We start from the raw sequence: 23,945 nt of genomic DNA, 5'->3' as shown, positions 1-23,945 counted from the left end.
GAATGAGAAAAGAAAGCAGAGAAATTAATTAAAAAGGAAAAAGAGAGAGACAGAAGCAAAAAAGGCAACACAAAAAGCAGAGAACAAACAATGAGTAGGTAACAGGAGATCCCAACATGTTATACATTTGTTTTGCAGCAAAATTCACTGAGTTTCCCCGAAATGTCACGGCCACTGAAGGGCAGAATGTGGAGATGTCTTGTGCTTTCCAAAGTGGCTCCGCTTCAGTGTACCTTGAAATCCAGTGGTGGTTTCTGCGGGCAGCTGAGGACCAAGAGGCTGGAGCTGAGGTGACAGGCACTCAGGTACTGATCCTCTGCCATGGGGTCCCCAAACCACCCGGGAATACCACAGGAGAAGGGGTGGAGAGGATGGGAGGGAAGGGGGGGGGACGACGGGGGGACCGGGGGACACACACATGACATGGACAGAGGGGGAAGAAGGAGGGAACAGAAGGAGGCTCTGGATCTCCCCAGGGACTTAATTTTGACCATGAAATAACAGCATAGGAACCTACAGATAAAAATGCTCACCTCAAGGGATGGTGCCTTTGGTGCCTGTCACTCTCAGGATACAGCTAGGGATGTTCACAAAACCACACAGAGTTCCAAAGTCTAATTTTCTTTTTCTTTTTCTTTTTCTTTTTCTTTTTCTTTTTCTTTTTCTTTTTCTTTTTCTTTTTCTTTTTCTTTTTCTTTTTCTTTTTCTTTTTCTTTTTCTTTTTCTTTTTCTTTTTCTTTTTCTTTTTCTTTTTCTTTTTCTTTTTCTTTTTCTTTTTCTTTTTCTTTTTCTTTTTCTTTTTCTTTTTCTTTTTCTTTTTCTTTTTCTTTTTCTTTTTCTTTTTCTTTTTCTTTTTCTTTTTCTTTTTCTTTTTCTTTTTCTTTTTCTTTTTCTTTTTCTTTTTCTTTTTCTTTTTCTTTTTCTTTTTCTTTTTCTTTTTCTTTTTCTTTTTCTTTTTCTTTTTCTTTTTCTTTTTCTTTTTCTTTTTCTTTTTCTTTTTCTTTTTCTTTTTCTTTTTCTTTTTCTTTTTCTTTTTCTTTTTCTTTTTCTTTTTCTTTTTCTTTTTCTTTTTCTTTTTCTTTTTCTTTTTCTTTTTCTTTTTCTTTTTCTTTTTCTTTTTCTTTTTCTTTTTCTTTTTCTTTTTCTTTTTCTTTTTCTTTTTCTTTTTCTTTTTCTTTTTCTTTTTCTTTTTCTTTTTCTTTTTCTTTTTCTTTTTCTTTTTCTTTTTCTTTTTCTTTTTCTTTTTCTTTTTCTTTTTCTTTTTCTTTTTCTTTTTCTTTTTCTTTTTCTTTTTCTTTTTCTTTTTCTTTTTCTTTTTCTTTTTCTTTTTCTTTTTCTTTTTCTTTTTCTTTTTCTTTTTCTTTTTCTTTTTCTTTTTCTTTTTCTTTTTCTTTTTCTTTTTCTTTTTCTTTTTCTTTTTCTTTTTCTTTTTCTTTTTCTTTTTCTTTTTCTTTTTCTTTTTCTTTTTCTTTTTCTTTTTCTTTTTCTTTTTCTTTTTCTTTTTCTTTTTCTTTTTCTTTTTCTTCGGCACTGGCAAGAGAGTGTCGGGACAGCGCCGCAGCCCCCACCCCTGGGAACCCCTGGGAACCCCTGGGCAGGAAGGCATCAGGCAAGCGAGGCCCAGGCAGTGGACCCCTTCGGCAGGCTCTGTTTCCACCCCGTGAAGCAGGCAGCCTGCACCCATCCTTGTACCTCTTGTTTTCATTTACCCTGGACAACGGCTGAGCCTGCCTCAGCACTCGCAAAGCTGGCTTTGAGGCTGGAATTGGGCTGTGAAGCTACACTTTTCCTTCAGTCACGTGTGCAACTATTTAAATGGTTGCTTTCCCAGGTTCATACCTGCTGGCAGAAAAAAAAAGCTCAGAAAGTCTTTGGACAAGACCTCCCTGTTGGGAGTAATCTCTACTCTTGGCCACTGAGACTGTTTCTTAGGAAAGAGGGGTTCTGACGCCAGAGTTACAGCTCTGCCATTTGTAAATTAAACCACAATGTTGTCTTAACAAAATTATGAGCAAGATTGCTCCAGCCCTTGTCCAGGGAAAGGACGCTTTCCTCAGTAGACCCATACCCTGAGTCAGGCACAAGATACAGCCCCTGACCTCAGAAGAGTTCAGACCCTCCTCCCTCAGCGTCCCAAGAAATGTGCGGTGGTGGGGTCACGGTATGGTGTTCACTGCAGTGGAAAGACACAGATACTCAGCAGATACTGCTGCATGAGTATTTTTTATGAGCCCAAAGGGATTTTCCCTTTCTCAGACACAATCCCTTTGGAAGTGCCTTTTAGATGCAGCCAAGGCTCTAACTACCACCAAAGCTTAAAACGGCAACAGAGGTGAATCATTTCTGTTAAATCCTTTACGCTGCTGCTCTTTGATACCTACAAATAACTAACCAAGTTATTACATCAGGTTGAAGAGCAGCTAGGTATAGCCGAAGGGCATTTATAAATGAGAAATCAGATACATTATCTTCAAAACCATACACATTCTAGCCATACTTAACATTTTCTATGATACTCATCACCATACACCATAAACCAGTTGTGTCGTGGACCATGTCTTCAGTTAAGTTTCTGGACTATCTTACAAATGAGGCCCACATGTCATCTTCAGATACTGTTCCACTAGACATAGTGCTAACAGCCAATTTATTTCCTATCAATACTGGCCCATAGTAATCCATAAGATCTATGACACAATATAGACTGTAAAGCTTGTCCCATCTTTCAAGTTAAAAATCTCTTTCTCATTATGTGTGATAATAATTCACAATCGGGTATTTATACAGCATTTTTATAAGCTTGCATAAAACATTTTATATTTGCAATAAAAAAAAAAAAATCAACATTAGGTTGACAGTCCAAATACACTTGTTACAAATGTAGCCTTCTTTTTTTTTTCTTTCTTGAAGGCATACCCAGAGCCTCCGTTAGTATTACTGGAAAGTATCTTCATGAAGAGGAGAGCAAACTTTTAAATCCATTTAGTAAATTCTTTAAAGAAATGGTAAAATATGATAACCATGTTTTTAAACTGTGCTGAGATACAGCACTTCTGTTGGGTTTAAGTGATAATCAGGCATAAATCAAAAACATGCATACATGCTGACTGCAACCATTTCTAAATTTAAAATGCAAAACCTCAAACAAATTCTGTTTTCTGTTAGTGCTATGCAACACTGTTAACTTTGCAGATACTGCATGGGAGCAAATGAAGGCAGAATATGGCCTACAGATCCTCTTTCCATTCATATGGCTCACATAAAACTTCTTCAATCCTTTTGCAGAATATGAGCTGTTCAGAAGGGATATATTGTTATTGAATATGGTTTAAATAACTATCCAGCACTTTCTGTGCAATTAATATTGCATACGTTATGCCTGAAAGTATGCAATCAATATTTTCAACGTGGTCTGCCAAGTATAAATTCAAAGCTGGATACAACGCAACAGGTTGTAAAGTCCATCCAGCACCTTAAAGCAATAATGTATTCACAACTATTGCTCTTCAATTTATCAAGCAGGCAGAATAGGTGCTTTTCCAACACTGGTGACTACAGAATGCCAAGCCATCAGAAGCAATGTGTTGTATAATCACCAATAACACATGCCTAGTTTCAATCTAACAGTTCTACATTTCTGTGATCTACCATGAATTCATTACCCTGATGTTTCCTCATTGCCTGTCATTTATATGACACAAAGCAACGTTTGCATCCATATTTATGTAATGGTGGAAGTAAACCAGCCTCAGGAGTTCTTCAAAGCTGAACTTTTCTGCCCTATTGAATCCCTTTTAACTGGCTTCCAGTGGGGCAAGAGATACTAATCCAGATAGAGAGTAATAGCCAATTAATTAAATATAAATTCTCTAAAGAAATGAACATACAGAAAAAAATACGTTACCTTTCCTAATGCATCTTAATACCTATCACACATTTCTGGATGCATAATTTACTCATGTGTGTTTTAATTATGTGAGACAAAATTATGCTATGTTACCCTCAGATATTAAAAGCAATTAAAAATAAATCAGGAGTCTTATTTTAGCTGACAACTTTTAAAATGATCTTGAATATGTGCTACTTGAATACTTGCTGCGGAAATGATATATGACTTCTAATAAGTACTTAGTTATATAAATGAGACAAAAGGAACCACCTGACACAAGATGACTTGTTATGGTTAATAAACAAAAAATACCAAAGGTTTGGATGTGCCTGAAAGAGACAATTGAATGTCAAATATGCAGTTTCAATGTAGTGAAGACTACAAGCTAATCTAATAAATTATTATTAAAGAAGTTTAAATATTGGCAAACATATCCAACAAAATTGTTAATGCACTAGTTCAAAAACTGACTTATTCAATAAAGCCAACTGACTGGAATGGTTTAACCAATGAAGTGCCAAGATAGAAGGCTTATGTAAGAAAGCTTGTTAAGAATGTTCATGATCTTAAGTAATTAATTGGAATGAGGCCAATTAGCACTTCAGAGCAAACCACCTAAACAGTTTTGGAAAGATGTCAGACATCCTCATTGATATAAATAATCATATTCATCCTTGATGGAACTTCCCTGCAGTAAGCACAATCACACCACTGGTTAATTTGGCACTTGATCTTCTCTGGACAGGCTCTACATCAGTAGAGTCTTCCCAGAGAAAGAATAATAGTTGACAACATGTGTATTTGTTTGTTTGTTTTCCTGGCAAATTTGCAGACAGTGAAAGTACAAGGGAATGACATCTCCCACAAGCTGCAGATCTCAAAAGTGAGGAAAAAGGATGAAGGCTTGTATGAGTGCAGGGTGACCGATGCCAACTATGGAGACCTTCAGGAATACAAGGCCCAGGCATTTCTCAAAGTCAACGCTAACAGTCACTCTCGGCGAATGCAAGCCTTTGAGGCATCTCCCATGTGGTTGCAAGACATGAAACCTCGCAAAAACATCTCAGCAGCTGTTCCAAGTAGCATCCATAACTCTGCCAATCAGCGTGTGCGTGCCACCTCCAGCCCTGAAGCAGCAGCCAAAATCCCCAAACAAAGTCCACAATCAGGTATGGTAAAGCATTTTGAGCTTTCATTTGATTGCTTACCAGCATGTAAAAGGCGGCTAACTCAACAAGGTAACCAGGAATTGTGACTAGGAAGAGTGTGGTGCTCCTTTATTTCTCCTTTTTTTCTGGCTCTATCCCTCCTGCTATTTCCTTACCTCCTCAAAGCTGAAGAATAAGTTTCTGGGCAGAAGAAGCAAAATGCCAACAAAAATTCTTATACGTGTATTTTATCTCTACTGGTTTTATCCACTTAAGGTTAGCTGTCTAATCGAAGCTTAGCTTTCCTTGTAATGAGCGGAGAGAGAGAGGATCATGTCAGTGAATGACTCATTTTAAGATGGCTGTGCATGATAAATTAAATAAAACACCCATCTGGAAGTTAATTTATACCAGTCACCTAACTTTTACATCTCTAATATTTGGTGAAATTAATCTACTTTTAGTATCAATCCTGTTTTCTTAAGTAACTAGGCTTGTAAATCTAAGCAGCCCTTAGATGCACAAAATCGTTTTTCGGTTGTGTAGGTTTTAGAAAGACCGTGGGCTTGTCAGAGAATGTAGGTTTGTCACCTTCAGGAGCTTGACCATTGGCTTTGAATCAAGCATTGAAATAGCAATGCCTTAATTGTCTGGCACATAGAAATTAACATACCACATATTTTGGGGGGGAAATTTTGTACAGAACTCTATAAATAAGCAATGTAAGTTTGCATTTTCTATATTGATACAGTAATTTTCACAGTTATTCAAAGGTACATGAATATACAGGAGCTGCAACTGTTGACCACTGTATGACGGCAATAGGGAGATGGGAAGGATAAAAAATTGAGACATGTTGTAAATGAACAAAAATCCTCTGGAAAACAAACTGTGCAAGTTTAAGGGATTCTGGGTTGTGTCTGTTTACACTGAGGGCCCAGTGTAAGGCAGGAGATCACAGCCTAGCTTAAAATATATAATGGAAGCTAACCTAGTTTGTTCTGACGCATCAGTTTTCTGCTAGCAAATGCCGTGTCATTAAAGGCAAAACTGGGAATGCAACAAATTCAATAGCAGTACTATTGTGAAACCACTTTCATCTTACAAGCATACCATTAGAAAAATATTTTGATAAGGAAAATAAGTTTAATTTACGGACTGGAACAATATGATTATTCATATGAAAATTACTGTTGCTATTAGAAAAGATGATGCACATATTACCACCGTTTTACCTCTGTGTACATTTTTTTAAAATTTATTTTAAAATTATGTTCAGCTCTCCCTGAAATGGAGCCACTTTCATTTTTAAGCTCTTCCAAAAATGTTTGAGCTGTTAGAGGAAAAGAACTATTTCAATTGTTTTAAAATCATCATCCTACCATGACTGTCCTTTCAGACTGCTTATTTTCCATTGGACTCATATATTTCAAAGTAGCAGACTTGTCTGAAAAAAGAAAACTCTGGTTTCTGTCCAGTTCTGTGTGAAATTAATTAAAACAGTCACAAGATTATGAAGTGTATGGCTACAGGCTACACTGCACTGAGGCCAAAGTGTCCACACAACACCTAATCCACTAAATCACTTGGTATGTACAATTGAATATATAATATTGTTAATGTCTTTAATCCAAGCAATGTCTTGCCTGATTACTGGACATTTATTATTTGAGAGCTAGTAGGTTATTACACGTCCCTATTAAAAAAAAACCAACAAAAACAACAAAACAAAACCAAACCAAGCCAAAACCAAAACAAACCATAGAAAAGTTTCATCTCTTTTTTTTTCCTTAAGCAAAGATTACTGCAGATCGAGTGCAGACAATCCCAATCATAAATAATTTAAAAATTAAACAGATTAAAATAGAATTTAGTTTATTAATTCATTTGTTTTATGATGGAGCAGAAATTAACACTGCATTCATCAGAGGTGAAACTCATCTACTGACAAAACAAAGAGTGTACCAGGAATCCACATTAGGCTTAATTTCAATTTAACGGTCACTTGCTATACAGTAATTACTGGTGATATTTTTGATGAACATCAGTTTAACTCTTGAGAACCAAGATTTACTTTCCTTTTCTTGACAAAAGCCAGGCCTGATTTTCCAGCTACGGTATGATTTGGATTTTCACTCCATTTTGCACTCACTCCACACCAATAGAAATACCCACAGGAGCACAAGGCAGTGGGGGGATTTAGCTCTAGGTAACTTTGAGTACCAACTTCACCTGCGGAAGGAGAGACATCAGTCGTAAGGTGTCAGAAAAGCAGAAAGGAGGTATCATAGACAACAACAGTCTTCCTTTTCGTGATATCGGATCAACACAATCTCCTTATACTGTCAAATGAGAAACTCTTCTCTTCTTCAACATCATGCTAACAATATATGCATGCACAAGGCTGCTGTGTGATTACATTACATGTAAGCAATGTGTCCATCCAGCCTAGAACACAGAAACATGGTTGAGTACAAATTTATCATTATTAACCACGTTTGTATTTGAAAGACACCGTGGGTGACTGTGATGTGTTTGTTCATGTTGAGTAATACATTGACTTCAGCAATACTGTTTGAAGAGACAAGTACTGTTAACCATAGGTAATTGTATCAAATATTCTCCAATATTAGAGAGCCGGTGCATTGTTGCTGGCACGCAATAAATTTTACTGCCGTGCTCACAGACTATTGCAAAATATGTTTACAGCACAGAAAAACATGACACTGCAAAATTATTGGTAAATCTTTGTTCACCTATTTCTGAAGAACGTGGATACTAATATAAGAATGATTGAGTCTGATTATATGAATATTTTGTCCCCAAAATTTATTTTTGAAAGGTAGATAGCACTCTACTTAACTCCTTCTATCCTGAAGCACACTGCAGAATGTCTTTTATTTCTTAATAATAGGTATTTAATGAGTAGCTCTAGAAAAGCAGTTTATAGTCAATGCCATTTTAAAATATCAGCATTTCCCAACTGAACATATGTTTCTGCCATTCTCCCCTTTTACTCAAAAATAAGAATATCTGTGATAAATGTGAGAGGACTATATAGCCAGGGCTGACAAATTTATGTGATATGAGGTCCATTCAGCATTTTATGCTGCTCTGAAAAATGCCATGTGAATTTAAAAGATATTTGTTATTTTTATTGTAATGGAGATTCAATATAGGAAGAAAGAGCTAAAGAGAACATCTCTCACAGACAGTCTTCAAATAATACACTGAGAAGCACTAAATGTCTGCCTCAAAGTCAAAAAAGTCAAGAAAGCAAAAGTCAAAGCTGAAACAGCTTGACCCTTTCATTTCATATTCATGGGCTGCAGCAAATGAAGTAAGCCATCACAGTTTAACAGGAATCTGAGTAATTTGACAGGCTAATCTGCATATATCCAGAAAATGTCCTATGTAGGTGGAGTGACAGACATTTTTTTTTCTGCATAATTCATAGCAACGTATCTTAGCCCAAAGCTTAAAGTACAGAGTTATCACAGAGCCTTGCAACTCTAAGCAATGTTGCAATTAGCTGAGGTCCAAGAGCTGCAATGAATTCAGGTAAAAGGAAGCTAAATAATCTACAGGCTGCACCAAATCTCACTCTTTCATGGACATAAATCTAGACAAACTGCTACCTGCATTCAAGTCACTCAACATTTATAGCAACATAAAGGGCTGCAGAATTTGATGTGCTGAGAATTCATCTATCCCCCAAACTCTTCCTGTTCTGCCAATGCTGTGTTAAAGCGCTCAAAGCCATTAGTTGCTTTTCAGACTCAAGATCAGGCTCAGAGGACTCAAGAGGGAATAGCTACAAATGAAGAAGTGACATTAGGTCCGTTGTCTGACTGCTTACATACAGGCTGCACATTTCTAGCAACATTTTGTTCTTTCCTGAAGTAACAAATTCAACTATTGACCTAACTACCTGCCGAAACTGTTCCTGTGATGATGGCAGCATTGCAGTGAGTGACTTGAAAAGAAGCACAAAGGAGAGAGTGGTCCTTACCTAAGACACAATGACCTGGATTCTTGGCATCATAAGTCACACTGAGAAGCTGATCATCAGGTGTGAATTCAAAAGAAGAGGATGAAAACATACATCTTCAGTCTGTTGATACTGATAAACCGATGACATGCCTTCCAGCCTCCATTTTTATCTACAGAACCCAGGACTCTTTTATTACCAACCTTTTGTAAGCACAAATTTTATGTCCAATTTGGAATGTTATGGGTTATTAACCAACTCCTGTCGTGTTGTTTTTTTTTTTTTCTTTTATGTTACATCTCCTCTCAAAGTGAAGGGACAAAAAGTCTGCTGTAGCCTTCACCAAGGTGACAGCCAACATTAGTGCTTTCTTCACTAAGAGAAAGACTTTGGCTTTTGAGGCTGCTGTTTTAGAAACTGTGAGTACCCGTAAGGCTGGGAGGCACCAGCCATTACTGTAATTGTTACACAGTAAAAAGTCAAGTCCCTGTTTTCTTAGGACTACATTAAAGCAAAAGCCAAATGAGAGTTTTGTTCTTCTTGTTCTGAACCTTATTCTCAGAAGTTCTTGCAAAAAGATGATGGGAGGACTATACCATTTTGCACCTGTATACACCACAATCTCTGCTTTTACTTGAAACTTACACTTTGATTCTCTCTTCCTGAAATGAAGCCTCTCCACATTTTTAGCTTCTCTGAAATAATGAAACAAATTCTAACCACGTTAATTGATGTAGCCCTATTAGCCAGTTAGTTGTTGACCTTGAAACTGAAAGCATTTTCTGAGAAGTGCTAATCTGCTCCAAATAACTTCATTGATAAAGCAAGGTCTTAACAGCAGTTGAACTCCTTTTTTATAGGCCAGGATTTCCAATGCAGAATGAAATCACTACTGCCATATGTTTCTTTCAAAAAACCCACATCTTTACTTCCTATATCTACATACTTACTAATACACAGAACTAAATGCATACAAGTATTTAAACTCCTGTTCCTAGTGCTTAGTCCAATTGAACCCAGTAATAAACAGTTTTCAGTGGATTTGCAGTTCTAACTCCTGTCACAAGGAAAATGGTAGCTACTTTTTGTAGCCATCCCTCAATGCCATTGTCCATCGCTGGTACTACATCACTGTCACCTTTCTATTCCTTTCTATTCCTCTTACAAAAACACAGGCTCAAGAACTAAGAAGAGAAAGCACTCACCAACCAATATGTGTTCATTTGTGTTGTTCTATGAGTTTTAGTAGTTGCTCAATCCCACATGCCCATGCCAGACTGAGTACTGGGTGTGCTTAGTTTTAAACATATCCTCTCTGAAATCAGAGATACTATTTTCAACCTTAGTCATGCCCAAGGTTAAGCACTAATACTGAATCATAGAAGAAAATCACTGTCTTCTCATATTTGTTGAGATAATCATGGATTCTGTCCTTAAACATATGGTATCTCCACTGTAACTTATATTCCTGTAAAAGTGATCATGTTTGGAAAGAAATGTTAGATAACCTTAAGTAATCACAAGCAGGGGTAAGGGAGAATTTGAGAAAGCAAGTAACGGCAGATTAGAAACAGGCTACAACAGGAAAGGGGATTCCATTGCAGGTTTCCATTTTTATTATTCAAATGTAGCTTGGACTACTCTTAAGCAGTTGCTTTTTCAGATACTGTAGAGGTTAAATGCATGAAAACATGGAAAACTGTCTTTGAATGCTGCATTACATATTTGCCTCCTCTGAAGTCAATCCAGAAACAGTGAGGACAGACACAGCGGGACCTGAATGGACAAAGTTTAAGAAATTCATTCTGCCCTTTCTCCATCTACATTGTTGTTATCCACACACATTTCTATTGAGATCTTTGCTATTCTTTTAGTAACCTTACCAGTATATTTTACTGTCCATCTGTCATTGCTACATATACACTTAATCATGTCACTTCCTTTCTTTTAGCTATTTAAAAGCGAATCTTTCAGACTCACTTCACCTTTAGAACAAAACTGATATATAAAGATCTGGTAGGGGACCTCACAGGAGTTCCCTGAGTAGCAGAATCACAGGGATTCTGTTCTACATGCCTGATACAACTTTCTTTGTTAATTAACGACTAGAAAGATTACAGATGGGCCAAACAGTAAAGAAAGATAAGAAAAGTCGCTGTTTATTAGTTCTTTGTCGACTCAGTGGAATTGCTTTTCATTGCTATACAATCAGGCAGCTTGCACTGGGCCATCAGAGATTGCAGCATATGTGACAGGGCCTGCTCTTGAAATAACTGATGGGATTTTCTTGCTTCAGAACACAAGCCATTTGTTACTTGACACATATACAGAAAAGCAAAGGACATTTTTGCTTGTTTCAGACAAGAAGCAGGAAGTTTCCCATCTATGGTGCCCTACTTCATTATGAAAATCCTTTGCATCACTTAAAATTAAAATGGATGGGTAGAATTATCTGGTAGTTGGAATGGATACAACTGTGCTGAAGCCAAAAGAACAGCATTCATTTACAATTGCAAAAAATTTGGCTCAAGCATCAGGATGAAGATGAATACTCTTCTACTCATAAAGTGAGAGTGAATTATAAGTAGAACCTAAGCTTTACCCAGCTTGTACCATCTAAACATGTTCTGAACAGTGAAGCTGTCTGAGAGCAGGATGAAGGGAAGGAAAATATCTGAAAACTGCTATTTTCAGCTCATTCAGATTGAGGGGAAGGGGGTATTCTTGATAGTGGGTTTTCTTGTTTCAGGTTTTTTGTGTGTTTTTATTTTAGCTTTGACCAACTTTTTTTCTCGTGTTTATCTTTGAAACCTTAGGCCGAACTAGTGAGAAAGCTCAACACTCATAGTATTTTCTTATTCTCTGGACAGGGATTTACCATTTGATTAAATAATTCATGAGCTTCAAAGATATTCCAGGCACATAACCCTCTTTACAGCCACAGTAATAATCAATTAATCCTGCTTTGGTGATGGTAAAGTCGGATGTTGTTTGAAGAGCAGGTGATGATCTTTCCGCTGGCCTTCTGAAAAGAAGATTCTACCCAAAATCCTTCATTTTACCATATCGTAAGGAAGTTGCTGTGATGTTTTTTGGCAGTGCAACTTGCTCTCCTGTCTGTGTGTGGGTGTTCCAGTCTGATCCACCTCACTGGAGTTTGTTTCCCCACCTAATGACAAATGCTATTGCCTTGGAACAAAACTGCCTAATGTGCTGAGAAGAATAAAAATGTGAAAGTTAACTGCCACAGCCAGCATTCCCAGTGCTTCATACATATGATCTGTGTGTTCATCAACAGCAACAAAAATACAGATAGCAAATCTGGATGCTGCCAGTCCCATTTCTACTGCTGTTATTCCCTCTGCTGCTGCTGCCACCAAATCACAGCCATAGGGCTATAATGATTATAGAAGTGACTTCTACATGACCATAGAAGATGGTATATCCAACTCCAGTTCATTCTGTGCAACTGAAAAGAGTTAAAAGGGCAAGGTGTTTTGTCAAGGAGCAATAATAAATTAATTATGAAGCCAAGAACTAGCAGTAGGTTTCACAGAGAGGTAGACATTCAGACTGTGCAAAACCCTTTAGTAGAATAATACTGTTTGAGAATATGGAGACATAGCATTGTGCCTGTCTGGAACTCTGCCAAAATAACAGAACAAATACCTGTTTTGTATTCTGTTGAATTATTCACATGCATGCAATATGTCCCGATCAGTGACCATCTTATACTTGAAGAGTCTTTGAATAATGATGAATGACATTTCATGGTTATGATTGATCCCACATCTCAGAACTGTAATAAGAAAGCTAAAAAAATCTGAAATAAAAGTAGAAAAATTCAACAATATAGAGTATGAAAAAGAGACAATTAATACAGCATTTGGCACAAATACTTCAAGCTTCATTCTCACAATCCACCATTTTCGAACCAGTGCACTGTGGTTGTAGGGGTGATAATGTTGTATTTTTTTTATTTGTAGCACAGTAATAACAAGGGGAAGACTTTGACTTGTGAACTCTGATTTAGCTCTTACAATTTAAAATGTTGCCACCCAAAGTCTCTGTCTTGCCCCAATCAGAAGTTATTGTCCCAGACCTGGACAGCAGAAGGAAACAAGTGCCTGCTCCTCAGCTCTCCCAGTTCACAGTGTTGAGCATTAAGCTTCTATGACAGCTGATAAACTAAAACATTGGGTTGTTAAATAGACATGGATGAAGAGATGGCATAGGGTTTGCTTGTATCCCTCCTACCTTTGGAGGTTTAATTTCCATAAGAGGGGGAGGTAGAGAGATGGAGGCACTATCATCTTAAAGGGCTGCAGCTAGAATCATTAAGAGCTTGTGAGTCATAGCCCTTAGACAGAGGTATGTTCTGTTAGTCAGAGGCATTGTTCTAATCTCTATAACAACTACATTATCCACCAGGCAAACAAAGGATCAAAAGAATGGTCCCTGCTTCAAAACACTTACCATCTAGGAATCAGGCAGAAGAAAACAGACTCATCCACTCGGATGGGTACAGATAAATGGGAGCTTAGCTGAGTTCCATGAAAAACGCTCTTATATAAATGATATAAATAGAAGGAGATCAGGTTGACTGTATGTCAAACATAAGCCTAAGCAGTGTCAGGTGTGAAAAGCGAGCAAAGGGATTGAATATCTCATGCTGAAATATTTACAAAGAATGATAATTTTCCTTCTGTCTATGTTATAATAACCCTCTTTGTATATATTTTTCTTGGTATGACAGTGCTGTTGAAGATGATAGAGTAATATTAAGTATCATCCCATTTAAGATTTTTTTCTGATAGATGGAAGGATGAACAGGATGTAAAAAGCACAGGAGGAAAAGATGAGTTCAATTCTATTTTTCTTCAAAAAACCTCTTTTTACAACTATATGGTATCTTTCCGAAATGGCTCTGTTAACAGTTTAATTACAATGTGGCATATACCAAATATACACACATTTATCTACATTACAAAAATGCTGAGCAATTTGTGCTGGAGCCATGTTCAGTTACAATAGCAGAAGCCAGTTACTAACTAAAGAGTCAATTCAAGAATTTTTGTTAACAGTTCCCTCCTTCATTCAGGGTCGGGCATAACTATATGCAGGTAAAGGGATAAGGATGGGTTACCACAGGACAGTCACAAAAAACTGCATTTGCTTTGGAATCAGCCATTTCCTACAGATAAACTGAAATGCACTGGTTTATATATTTTTTCTGTCACACATTAAAAAAAGTCTAAGATATTTTATACCCATGGTTTTCAGGGATACGATGAGAGAAAGGTGCCCAGCGCTGATAAGAGCAGTCATAAAGCATGCTGCCAGTGGTTCTCAAACAATACCAATTAACCAATTTAGGGCCTGCATATGCTTGAGCTTGCCCCCCTTCTTTTCAGCTTTTAATGGTTGCAATGGGCACTCGATACTGGACTGCTTCTCACATAATTTAAATAGCTAACACTGTTGTTTCATATTTTATTTGGAAATAGTTCTCTTAGCAAGCCTTTTTCCAAAAAGTACTCTCTCACTGAAATAGAAACAGCTGAAGTCAATGCATTATTTATACATGTGAAGAGATATTCAATATAAAGAAAAAAAAAACAAAACACAAACAAAAAAACTCTGCAACTTTGTAGGCTCAAGCACCAACTAAAGGGAGGAAAAGAATTAGGATATCTGCTTCAAACGGCTGATGGCTGAACAATTGTGACTGAGAACCCCAGGTAGACAGAATGTCATTCTCCTAAGAAAAGAAGGTCAGTCAGGGAAGTCTGAGTATCAACACAAAAAAGCTTTCATAATATAATAAATATATAGTGATGGAAGTAATCACAGTTGTACAGCCACTAAACAATTCAGAGACATCAAGAACTCACTATTTCCTTGGCTGAACACATGAAATTTGAGGTAGCTGAGCACTAAAAAAGTTTTAAGCTGCTAGAAGGAGAAATATGCTTCTGGGTATATCTAAAGCTGAAAGCTGTGTGCCTTAGGTTCAAAATTCATTTTGACTCTGACACTATCTACCCTACATATCACCTGCAGAGGCAATTAATCTACACTTCATTTCACTGCACGGGTATCTAACTTAATGCTACTTTACTACTCCATCACATGAAAATGCTAGGGAAATTAAAATTTCAGAAGTTGAATTTTTGATGGGGTAGTTGGTCCAGATAGCTAGATTCACTTTTAGACCAAAACAACCTAAGTAAGTTTCCAAGAAGCATAAGCATTTGAACAAAATTTAGGATTGCTGCTACAGAAATGAGTGACACCCATGAACCCAATGGAAAACTGTGTCAGGATTTCCTAATCAAGCTAATATGTAAAATATCTAGTCCTGAACTACTTGTTAACACAATTTAAACAAACTGCATATTAAACCAGAAGGAAATGCACTGATGAGAATGGAATCCTTCATTACAGGGTAAAGAATATAGAAGAGAGCAAAAATTACACTAGAGGCGGACTAAGCCAACTAGACTACCCAGAAAGAGCTCCAGGAGTTATTGTGGCTTAAACCTCTGGCAGGATTCTCTCCTCTACTCAGGGTTGGAAAGTTGTCACTTTCTTTTGCCCTGTGACAGGACTGAACACCTCTGTTTGCTTGGGCACCTTACCTAGTGAAAGCTAGAGAATAACCATCCGTGTAGGATCCCATCCTTCTTCCTCACCTGCTCTTCTGGGCATCACTGGCAGATAAGGAACACACAGCAGATGAACAGAGCTACAAGTTGGATGCAAAGTCAAAGTAGACTTCATGGAAGTTACATTTTCTGAATTTCCTATTTTAAATTTCCTATTCTTAATTTCCGTCAATTTGGAAGCAGTATTTTTCTTCCAAAATGAAAAAAAAAATAAAAATAATCAGAAATTCAGAACTTTTCTCCTGGCACACAAGATGAATTCATTTACCCTCTGTGGTATGTTTTCCCAAGACAGTGGTGAGCAATTCACACTATTTTAGATTGACTACTGTACAACCAATGGAGAAAGATGGACTGGAAGCCTAACCAAAAGTATCTACATTAGGAGGCTTGTATATGATCTTTAAAGCTCATCTTTTGCCATTCAGTCCCCCAAATTCAAACACAGGTGATTGAACATTAAAATACACATGAGAAGTAATTCCCCTAAGGAAGGAAAGGGGGACCTTATTTTTGTGGAAGGGAAATTTTCTTCCTGAGTGTTGAATATGCCAGCAGTGTAGGAAGGCTACAGGTAATGGTGATTTCTGCAATTCAGAGGAATAAAAACGATAGTAATTCGTAGGCCAGAGAGGAAGAATCTGTTTATTTAAAACCTGTGAGAGACATATTCAAATAAAACTTCAAATAAAATCAGCCATAATTGGTTTCACCTGTCTTTATGGATGTAAAACTGCAAACATCTTCCAATAATTCTTATGGTTCATTAATATCCCCAGTAAAATTAAGGCAAGTATTTAATGAACTTTTACTTACTTTACACGGAAATAATGCAAAATTGTGATTTCATGTGGTTTCAACTGGGGCTGGGAAGAAACCTATTTCAAATCTACCACTACAAAATAAAGCCGAGTTTTGCAAAACAGCAAACCAGGCACTTAAAGATGGAAAATATCAGCACAAATTCCTGAAAACTGAACCTTCCAATGTTTCAACACCTATGTGGTTTCAGAAACCAGTAGCCCAACAAAATTAACTCATATTCAGCACAAGCTGAATACATATATCCCTCATATATATGTGCAGGGATAGTTTATGTAACGCAAACAGAGAATCTAGGATGGTCTTCCATGTGATTGCCCATATTTCTCCTGTACTGGCCAGCACAGAACCAAGACTCTACTCAGGCATTTGTCTTCCCTTGTCTTCCCCCCCTCACTAATTAAAGGAAACTCAAGGATATCCTCACTAAACTTATATATTTAGTAAAATATTGAAGCAGTGCTGTTGAATACACAGATTCATTCTGCTTTTAATATGGCGATACACCAGTCATTGTATCCACAACTGTATAATCTGGTTTTCAGAGGCTCTGACGGGTATTGAGGGTCAGAGTGCAGGAGGCTAGTACTTCCCAGAGACCTCCCAAACTTTAGCAAGCACGAGTGCCAAACTTGCTAAACTTCAACTCTTGCAGATGCAAACTGCTTGAGACCCAAGGTGGTTAATCATGTAAGGTACTCTTAGGGGATGCTAAAACTGTAAGACCTGAGGCAGCTGCTTAGTTTACAAATCAGTGCTTTGTCCAGTTGTGAAAAATAAACAGGCAAAATTATGAAACCAGGATTTACTTTTCTCTGCTCCTGTCCCAAATCCCCATGTATTTTTGCACAAATTTTGTCTGATCAATATTTTAGTGAAAGCAAGGGATTGTAGTCACTCAGGCATGCAATAAGTAACTAGTTTTTTGATCAGTTATGGTTTACTGAGAATTTATAACTTCTGCTGGCTTTATTTTGTACTTAGATGCTTTAAAATTAATCTCATTAACAGAACAAAATTGATGTTTAGGTATTTGGTCCATACACTATGAGCCTTGAAATATGGTTCAGCATTTGTGACAGAGATTATTTTATTATAAAATAATGAAACTAAGGTCACAATTACTTATCACTATTTTTTTTTTTCTGTTTTAGCATTTAAGTAAACCACACATTTGGATAAATCACAGTTTCAAAGAGTTTAATGGCATGAGCTACTCTTTCATGCTGTTGCACAAAAAACTTATCTCATGATCACATGCCTTTGGCAATACAGCATTTGTTTACAGAAGGTGACTAAGTATTTCATGGATATTTGCTCTTTTGGATGTATGTCAGTGGCAGAAAACAAAAGGCAACACGTGGGTATTTACATCTCACAGGAAGAATTTAACTGGATCCCAGTGGCTGATAGGTCAAAATGTGAGAATCCCTGACCCACACATCAAGTACAGTTTAACTAATAATGTAGAAATAATATATGCATATAAACTACCATTCTTCTTCCAGGTTACTGTCTTTGAGGGTAATATAATTGTAGTCCAGCTTTTCCCAGTGTTCTTGACCTGCAATAAAATTTCTTTTAGCTCTCGTTATGTTAATTAGAAAATAAAGTTAGAAATGCCGGGGAAATGAGTATTCAGTTTAGCAAAACCACAGCCAGATCCACAGGTTTATAGTATCACAGTTCCAGTGATACTAAGTCCTGATCAGAACTCTACACAAAAAACACATCTGCATAGAATCATAGAATGGCTTAGGTTGGAAAGGATCTTGAAGATTGAGTTCCAACCCCCCTGTCATAGGCAGGGACACTCTGAATTTAGATCCTCAGTATTTTCAAGGCATTTGGATTTGGATTCTGATCTGTACTTTGCCTCTGACGTGTTTAAAAATAGTGAAACTAAATCTCTGATTTAAACACCCTATGACTTTTAGATTATGAAGAAGGAAACCAAAATAATAGAACATGAGCAAATATGACAGAGTAGAAAAAGGAAATAGTCTGAAAAGGCTGCTTTTGGTTTTGCTATGTTATTATTCTGCATTTGCAGCTTTCACTCTTCCAAAATCTAAAGAAATATTTGGGTTCATGAGAGAACATGCACAGTTTTTTTACACGTCTTCAGAAAAAAAGGAAACCTAAGTATATTTAAACTCCAATTCTATTTCATAGAGAATCACTGAAAAGATGTGAATACACTCAGTAGTCATACATGTCACTGTATATTGCAGTTCAGTTTTATTAGGGGTGATATATTAACTGAAAATGCATCAGTTTGGGTTAGACAGCATTTTGGAAAGTATTAAGCCAGTATATACAGATCTGATATGATGTTAGGATATACTAATTGGTTCCTGAAACCATGCAGAGAACACTGTTTATGATAGTGATTTCCAACAATCCAGCCAGCCTCTTTCTTCACCTGAAAGCTGAAATTGTTTTAGTTGTATTTCCCCTAATTTTTTCTCATGTGTTCCATATTGCTTTAGCTTGTACTTACTGCACACATTCTAACCTAAATCCCTTGCAAGATAAAGAAAACCAAAGTTGCCGTTTACAGAAGAACATGCATTTAGAACATGTGATATAAATCCTAGGTCGTGATTTATACAGAGACTGAACATTATAAATATAAAGGTTATCATGTGTATGAAATATATGACCCCTAATATGGGAATCTACAGATGCTATATTGAAAAAAAGCAAAACAAAACAAAAATCAAAGAATGCTTTGCCTGCAAATGTTATGGTGCTGCTTTTCCCACTGTGAAATAGTCTAAGTCAAACCTATTTTGTATCATGCTGTTTCTCTTCCACACAGTACAGCTTTCAAATTCTCAAATTAGAATGCCATTAATTGTTAAAAAATCTCTTTTAAAAATATCCATGAGACTCTTCTGAGTATTTATCCTTATTTGTATTGTACATATTTTGTGCAGAGGAAATGTATCTCCAAAGACCTCCTTAGAATTGTCTTGAGCAGTGTATTTCTCTAGTTCAATCAAAAAAACATTTAAATGGAATAAAATGAGTGAAAATAATTCAATACATCATGAAGTGATCTCACACTAACAACAGTTCTAGCTAAGTTCTGCTAACCTAGTTAGGGAAATAGAAGGCTTTATAAAAATCTGACAAGTAATGACAAATTTTACACCTGATATAAAAGCGAGAACAAAGCCATGCTGCAACAAAACTCAAAACAGAAATTGAACTTGACCTTTGGGTGCAAGCTTATAAATACTACTTGTATGAGAAGAACCCACACAAAGAAGTTACAGCAAATTTGCTTGTGTGTTTGCTTGTTGCTAGTACAGAACAAGCATTTTGAGAAGCCCAGCAAACTACTGCAGTGTAGTACAGGTAGACTAGCATTATCAGATGGGCAAGAGAAAAATAGGCTTCCCACTCCTATCTATGTTCAGTAGGAACTAAGCTCAGAGTTCCTTTGGACTTCTTTAAAAATCTTAGAAATGTCTTTAAGACATGTTTCCATTTAAAAGTCAATATTCATTTAGAAATTCAGTTCCCACATGGATAATTGAAATATCGCTGTTACTTGGAAGCTCTTGTGTGTGTGTCTTTTATGGCAACTACTATGTATGCAACGTCTCGCACAATGTATTTAGAAAAGGAAGCAGTGTTCAGAGCTCTGGGATTTAGTTTAACCCTATTTTTGAAGGGAAAAAATTACCAAAGATGGGAACAGAAACACTTCTTGCTACACCCATAAACATAGTTAGGAGACACAGAGAAATGTTTTACTGATAAACATCTGAAAACTTTAAAAAATAAGCATTTGCCTTGAGGGTTTTTTTGGGGTTTTTTTGCTTTCATTGTCTATATTCTTGATGAGAGATAAATGTGCCTTTTGTGGAATCCAGTATTCAGTTTAATATTAAAATCTTTACAAAAATAGCTTATACATGATTAATAGATTTTTTAAAAAGAACCAGTTATTAAAAGCCCAGCATTATTATTGACTGCATATAACACCATTATTACTTTGTTATAGAATTGGTGCCTGTAACCATCAATAACAGTTGTGCTTTCCAAGTGTACAACACGGCTATAAAATCTATTAATCATGCATTAACCTGTTATAATTGGAACTTTTATTTATAGTGTAACCAAATTAAATTTATGGTTTTCACCTCAAGTAGTATGTTTCAAATTTTGAATGTAATTCTTTATGATTTAGGGAGTTATCAAGCACTGACACATGGTATGTAAGACATCTAAATGCTCATGTCCTCGGTGTATGAACTTTTCAGTTTAATTAGTCTAGTTCTGAATGTTTTTATTCTGGTAACGTACTTAATATATAAAGTCATGTGTTTAGAAATAATATGTACCATTGTTTTCATAGTTTTTTTAAAAAGAAAAAAAATCTGGGAAAATATAATTTCTCAAAAATAAATACTCCAACCCTTTTAGTATTCTGTTTCCCCCTTGTAAATAGCACAGCCATTTGCCAGTATCTCCTCTGTTTTACAATCTTTAGCCACTACATGACCTTTTTGTTAGCAGTCAACGATGTGATGCTGGAAATGATTTTGTAAAGAACACTCTGAGGTGCAAGGTGGTTGGGTTTGTTCCTCTTGGTATGTGGTTTCACTGGATAATGTTGTTTAAAAAGACAGAAAGAAACAAAAGCAAAGCAAAACAAAAATCTCCCTGGGACTGAAATACTCTGTATGTGTTGTTATTTGCAGTGCATGCCAAGACATTCATGGGCACCAGAGCCAACCTGGCGAGCTAATTAAATATATAAATGTATGTGTTTAAAACAGCCTTATAAGGAGCATTGGAAATCTGCAAGATGAGCGAATATCTTATAACTTCTTCCGCAGGTGCGAGGATAGCTACAAGCCATGGACTTTCTGTCCTGCTTCTTGTTTGTGGCTTTGTGAAGGGTGCTTTGCTTTAATCTAAAAGTGCTGACTTTTTCCAATATCACTTTCTCTTCTTAAAGCAAAGAGCAAATCGCCTGTAAAATCCACGGAGCGGACAGCAAAGTTGACCCTAACCTCCAACCACCACTCTGCACCCAATGTACTCTAAATCTCTACACAAGGAGCACCTTCTTCAGGAAGTACAAACAAAAATACTAAATAAAATAAATAAATAAATAAATAATATTATAAAAAGAAGAGGATACCACATGTTTTCTTGATATATCTTATTTTCTTTGGCGTATCACTGATCTTTTATTTGAAGAGAACTGGTGTGATGTAATCAAACGTTTTGTAACAGCAAGACCTAGTTTCCTTTTCTTTCGGCAAGGAGAAGCCTCATCCTTGACTTCTCAGGGGTTGGCCTGCAAGTCATCAGTATTACAGAATTAACCATGGATGACATTTGGTTTCCTACGCTGAAAGAACCGTTCCAGCCTGGAAGCAAACAGAGGCATAATAATGAAACAAAACATAGTGATTTAACATCGACCCCAATAAAACACCCCACAAACTTTATCAAAAAGCTTTTTTTTTTTTTTTTTTTTTTTTTTTTTGCATGAGGAACAGGGGGGAAAAAAGGAATTCTACAAAGCAGCTAAGCAGACTAGAGGATGTTGTTTCTGGAAAACAGATGAGGAGATTTTTCTCTTGAGTTGCTTGGGTTTTGGTTTTTCTTTTTTTTTTTTTAATTATTCTTTTTCCCCTGTGGGTTTTTTCCTGTCTTTTTTGTTTGTTTCTTGTTCAATGGTGGCAATTACTGACTTAGGCCAACCCCTGATGACTGCGTGGAGGTTTATATATATACATCTTTTTTTTTGTGTGCGTTCTATATTTCAGTGTGTTTTCTCTAATTTTGCAACTCCTGTATATGCAAAACTAACTAAAATTCTGTAAATTGCTTACAGTCTGTGTGATATAACTTCAGAGTAGACATACTTTGGTCCTCATGCAAGCCAGTTTTTAATATTATCTATATGTCGTGCCACCAATCGACATCTTTATTTCCTTTTTTGACAAAACATCACTCTTTAGTTTGTAATTCAGTACTGTGTGGGTTTTGTAATACATACCTTCACTTCCACTGGTTTGACCCCTTTTGGCCCTCTGTTTACTCTGTAAATGCACATTAAAATTTGTTATGGTCTCTAGACAACGAATTATTTTAGTTTTGTGTATGTTGTGTTGGAGTTCAGTTGCTGAAAGCTCTTTTAATTTGTGATGTTTATAAAGAATGAAGTGATTCAATCACTAGAGACTGTAAAATGCAGGTTTGCAGTCAAATACTGCATGTAAAGGAAGGTTAGACGGAGAAAACAGACAAATAAACCAGAACATGGCTTAAAGGTTATTCTTTTGGTAAAGAGTTTTAGGAAAGTGAATTTATTACACTGGTAAATTATATTTGCATCACAGCTCCTTCTACATGGCCAAAGAAGTGTCTTTTTTTGCTTTTTCTGGAAGTGGATTGTCTTTATTCATTGATATTCTTAATTAAAATACTTTATGTCTGTTAACTGAACGTGAGAATTTTGCTGTTGAATGAAATAATATGCATTACATGAATTACATTCATTAATGCAGGAAGGAAAAATTGCTACCATTTGCAGCTGCAATCAAGAAGTTTTTTTTCTTGTTCCCCTCCTTCCACTGATGCTGAACAACCCACACCCTTTCATCTATCAGCACAGACAATCACGTATACCACACGCTTATTACGATCTATTTACAGCAGCATTAAGTAGCTGCTATGTGGTCAGCTGTGTGATTTCTCCTCATTTTGCAACTAATGTAGAAGGAAGTAAAAAAGTAGCTTTAATACCTCACCCATCCATGGCATACAGGCCTATCATTTTATTTTAAAATGCCCGTAAGTCTTCCCCCATTAATTTCAAAGGCAAAAGAACAAATAGCAGCATAGAATCAAAGGGTAACACTCTAATCCTTTGGAATAGGTTAACATATTTGTGCAAATCTTATTTTCCTTAACCATACATTCTGTACTATAAGCTTGAATGGGCGTAGTCAGTCTTTCCTTGGTTTTAGAAAAGTCTTCACAGTAATAAAGAGAGTAGAAGTTTGGTCTAATACAGACAAATCAGGAATAATTGTCAGGAGAAAAAGGGGAAAAGTTCTTTTATTTCAACATAAAATTAATGACCCATTAAGAATATTGTGTATAGAAAAGGTTTTGCTCCATAGCAATAACAGTTTATCAGTCTATTTGACAAAGGAAATAGAAACAGTCCCCATTAAAGTGTTCTGAATCAAACCCAATATTGTGGATCAAAGAAGAGGTAAATGAAAAAAAGAGCCAGAGATTTTGAAAGTCTCATTTTCTGAAAATACCTGTGGAATAAAACTTTCAGAGCTCTGGAGGAAAGGATACATTTTCCCCATGAAGTAGATATCTATGAGTGGATGCTGTGAGAATCTCCCATGTGGAGTTCAGAACCCTCAGTTTCCGTT

General features: G+C 36.3%; 1 protein-coding gene across 2 annotated transcripts in view; it reads left to right on the top strand.

Moving 5' to 3' along the window:
* Positions 1 to 22,155, top strand: part of VSTM2A (V-set and transmembrane domain containing 2A) — a 24,932-nt gene extending 2,777 nt beyond the window's left edge. The window contains exons 2-4 of one of the 2 annotated variants that reach the window (XM_009885446.1): positions 139 to 362; positions 4,722 to 5,058; positions 21,497 to 22,155. In XM_009885446.1, the coding sequence (XP_009883748.1) occupies positions 139 to 362; positions 4,722 to 5,058; positions 21,497 to 21,585 (650 nt within the window). In that variant the 3' untranslated portion in view covers positions 21,586 to 22,155. Of the gene's footprint in view, positions 1 to 138; positions 363 to 4,721; positions 5,059 to 21,374 lie in introns of both variants that reach the window. The other variant, XM_009885447.1, reaches the window with a different exon arrangement.
* Positions 22,156 to 23,945: the final 1,790 nt, after the last annotated feature.

The sequence above is a fragment of the Charadrius vociferus genome, unplaced genomic scaffold (genome assembly GCF_000708025.1).
Source record: "Charadrius vociferus isolate BGI_N301 unplaced genomic scaffold, ASM70802v2 scaffold174, whole genome shotgun sequence".
In the NCBI taxonomy this organism is placed as follows: Eukaryota; Metazoa; Chordata; class Aves; order Charadriiformes; family Charadriidae; genus Charadrius; species Charadrius vociferus.
This window is presented reverse-complemented; position numbering and strand designations above follow the sequence as displayed.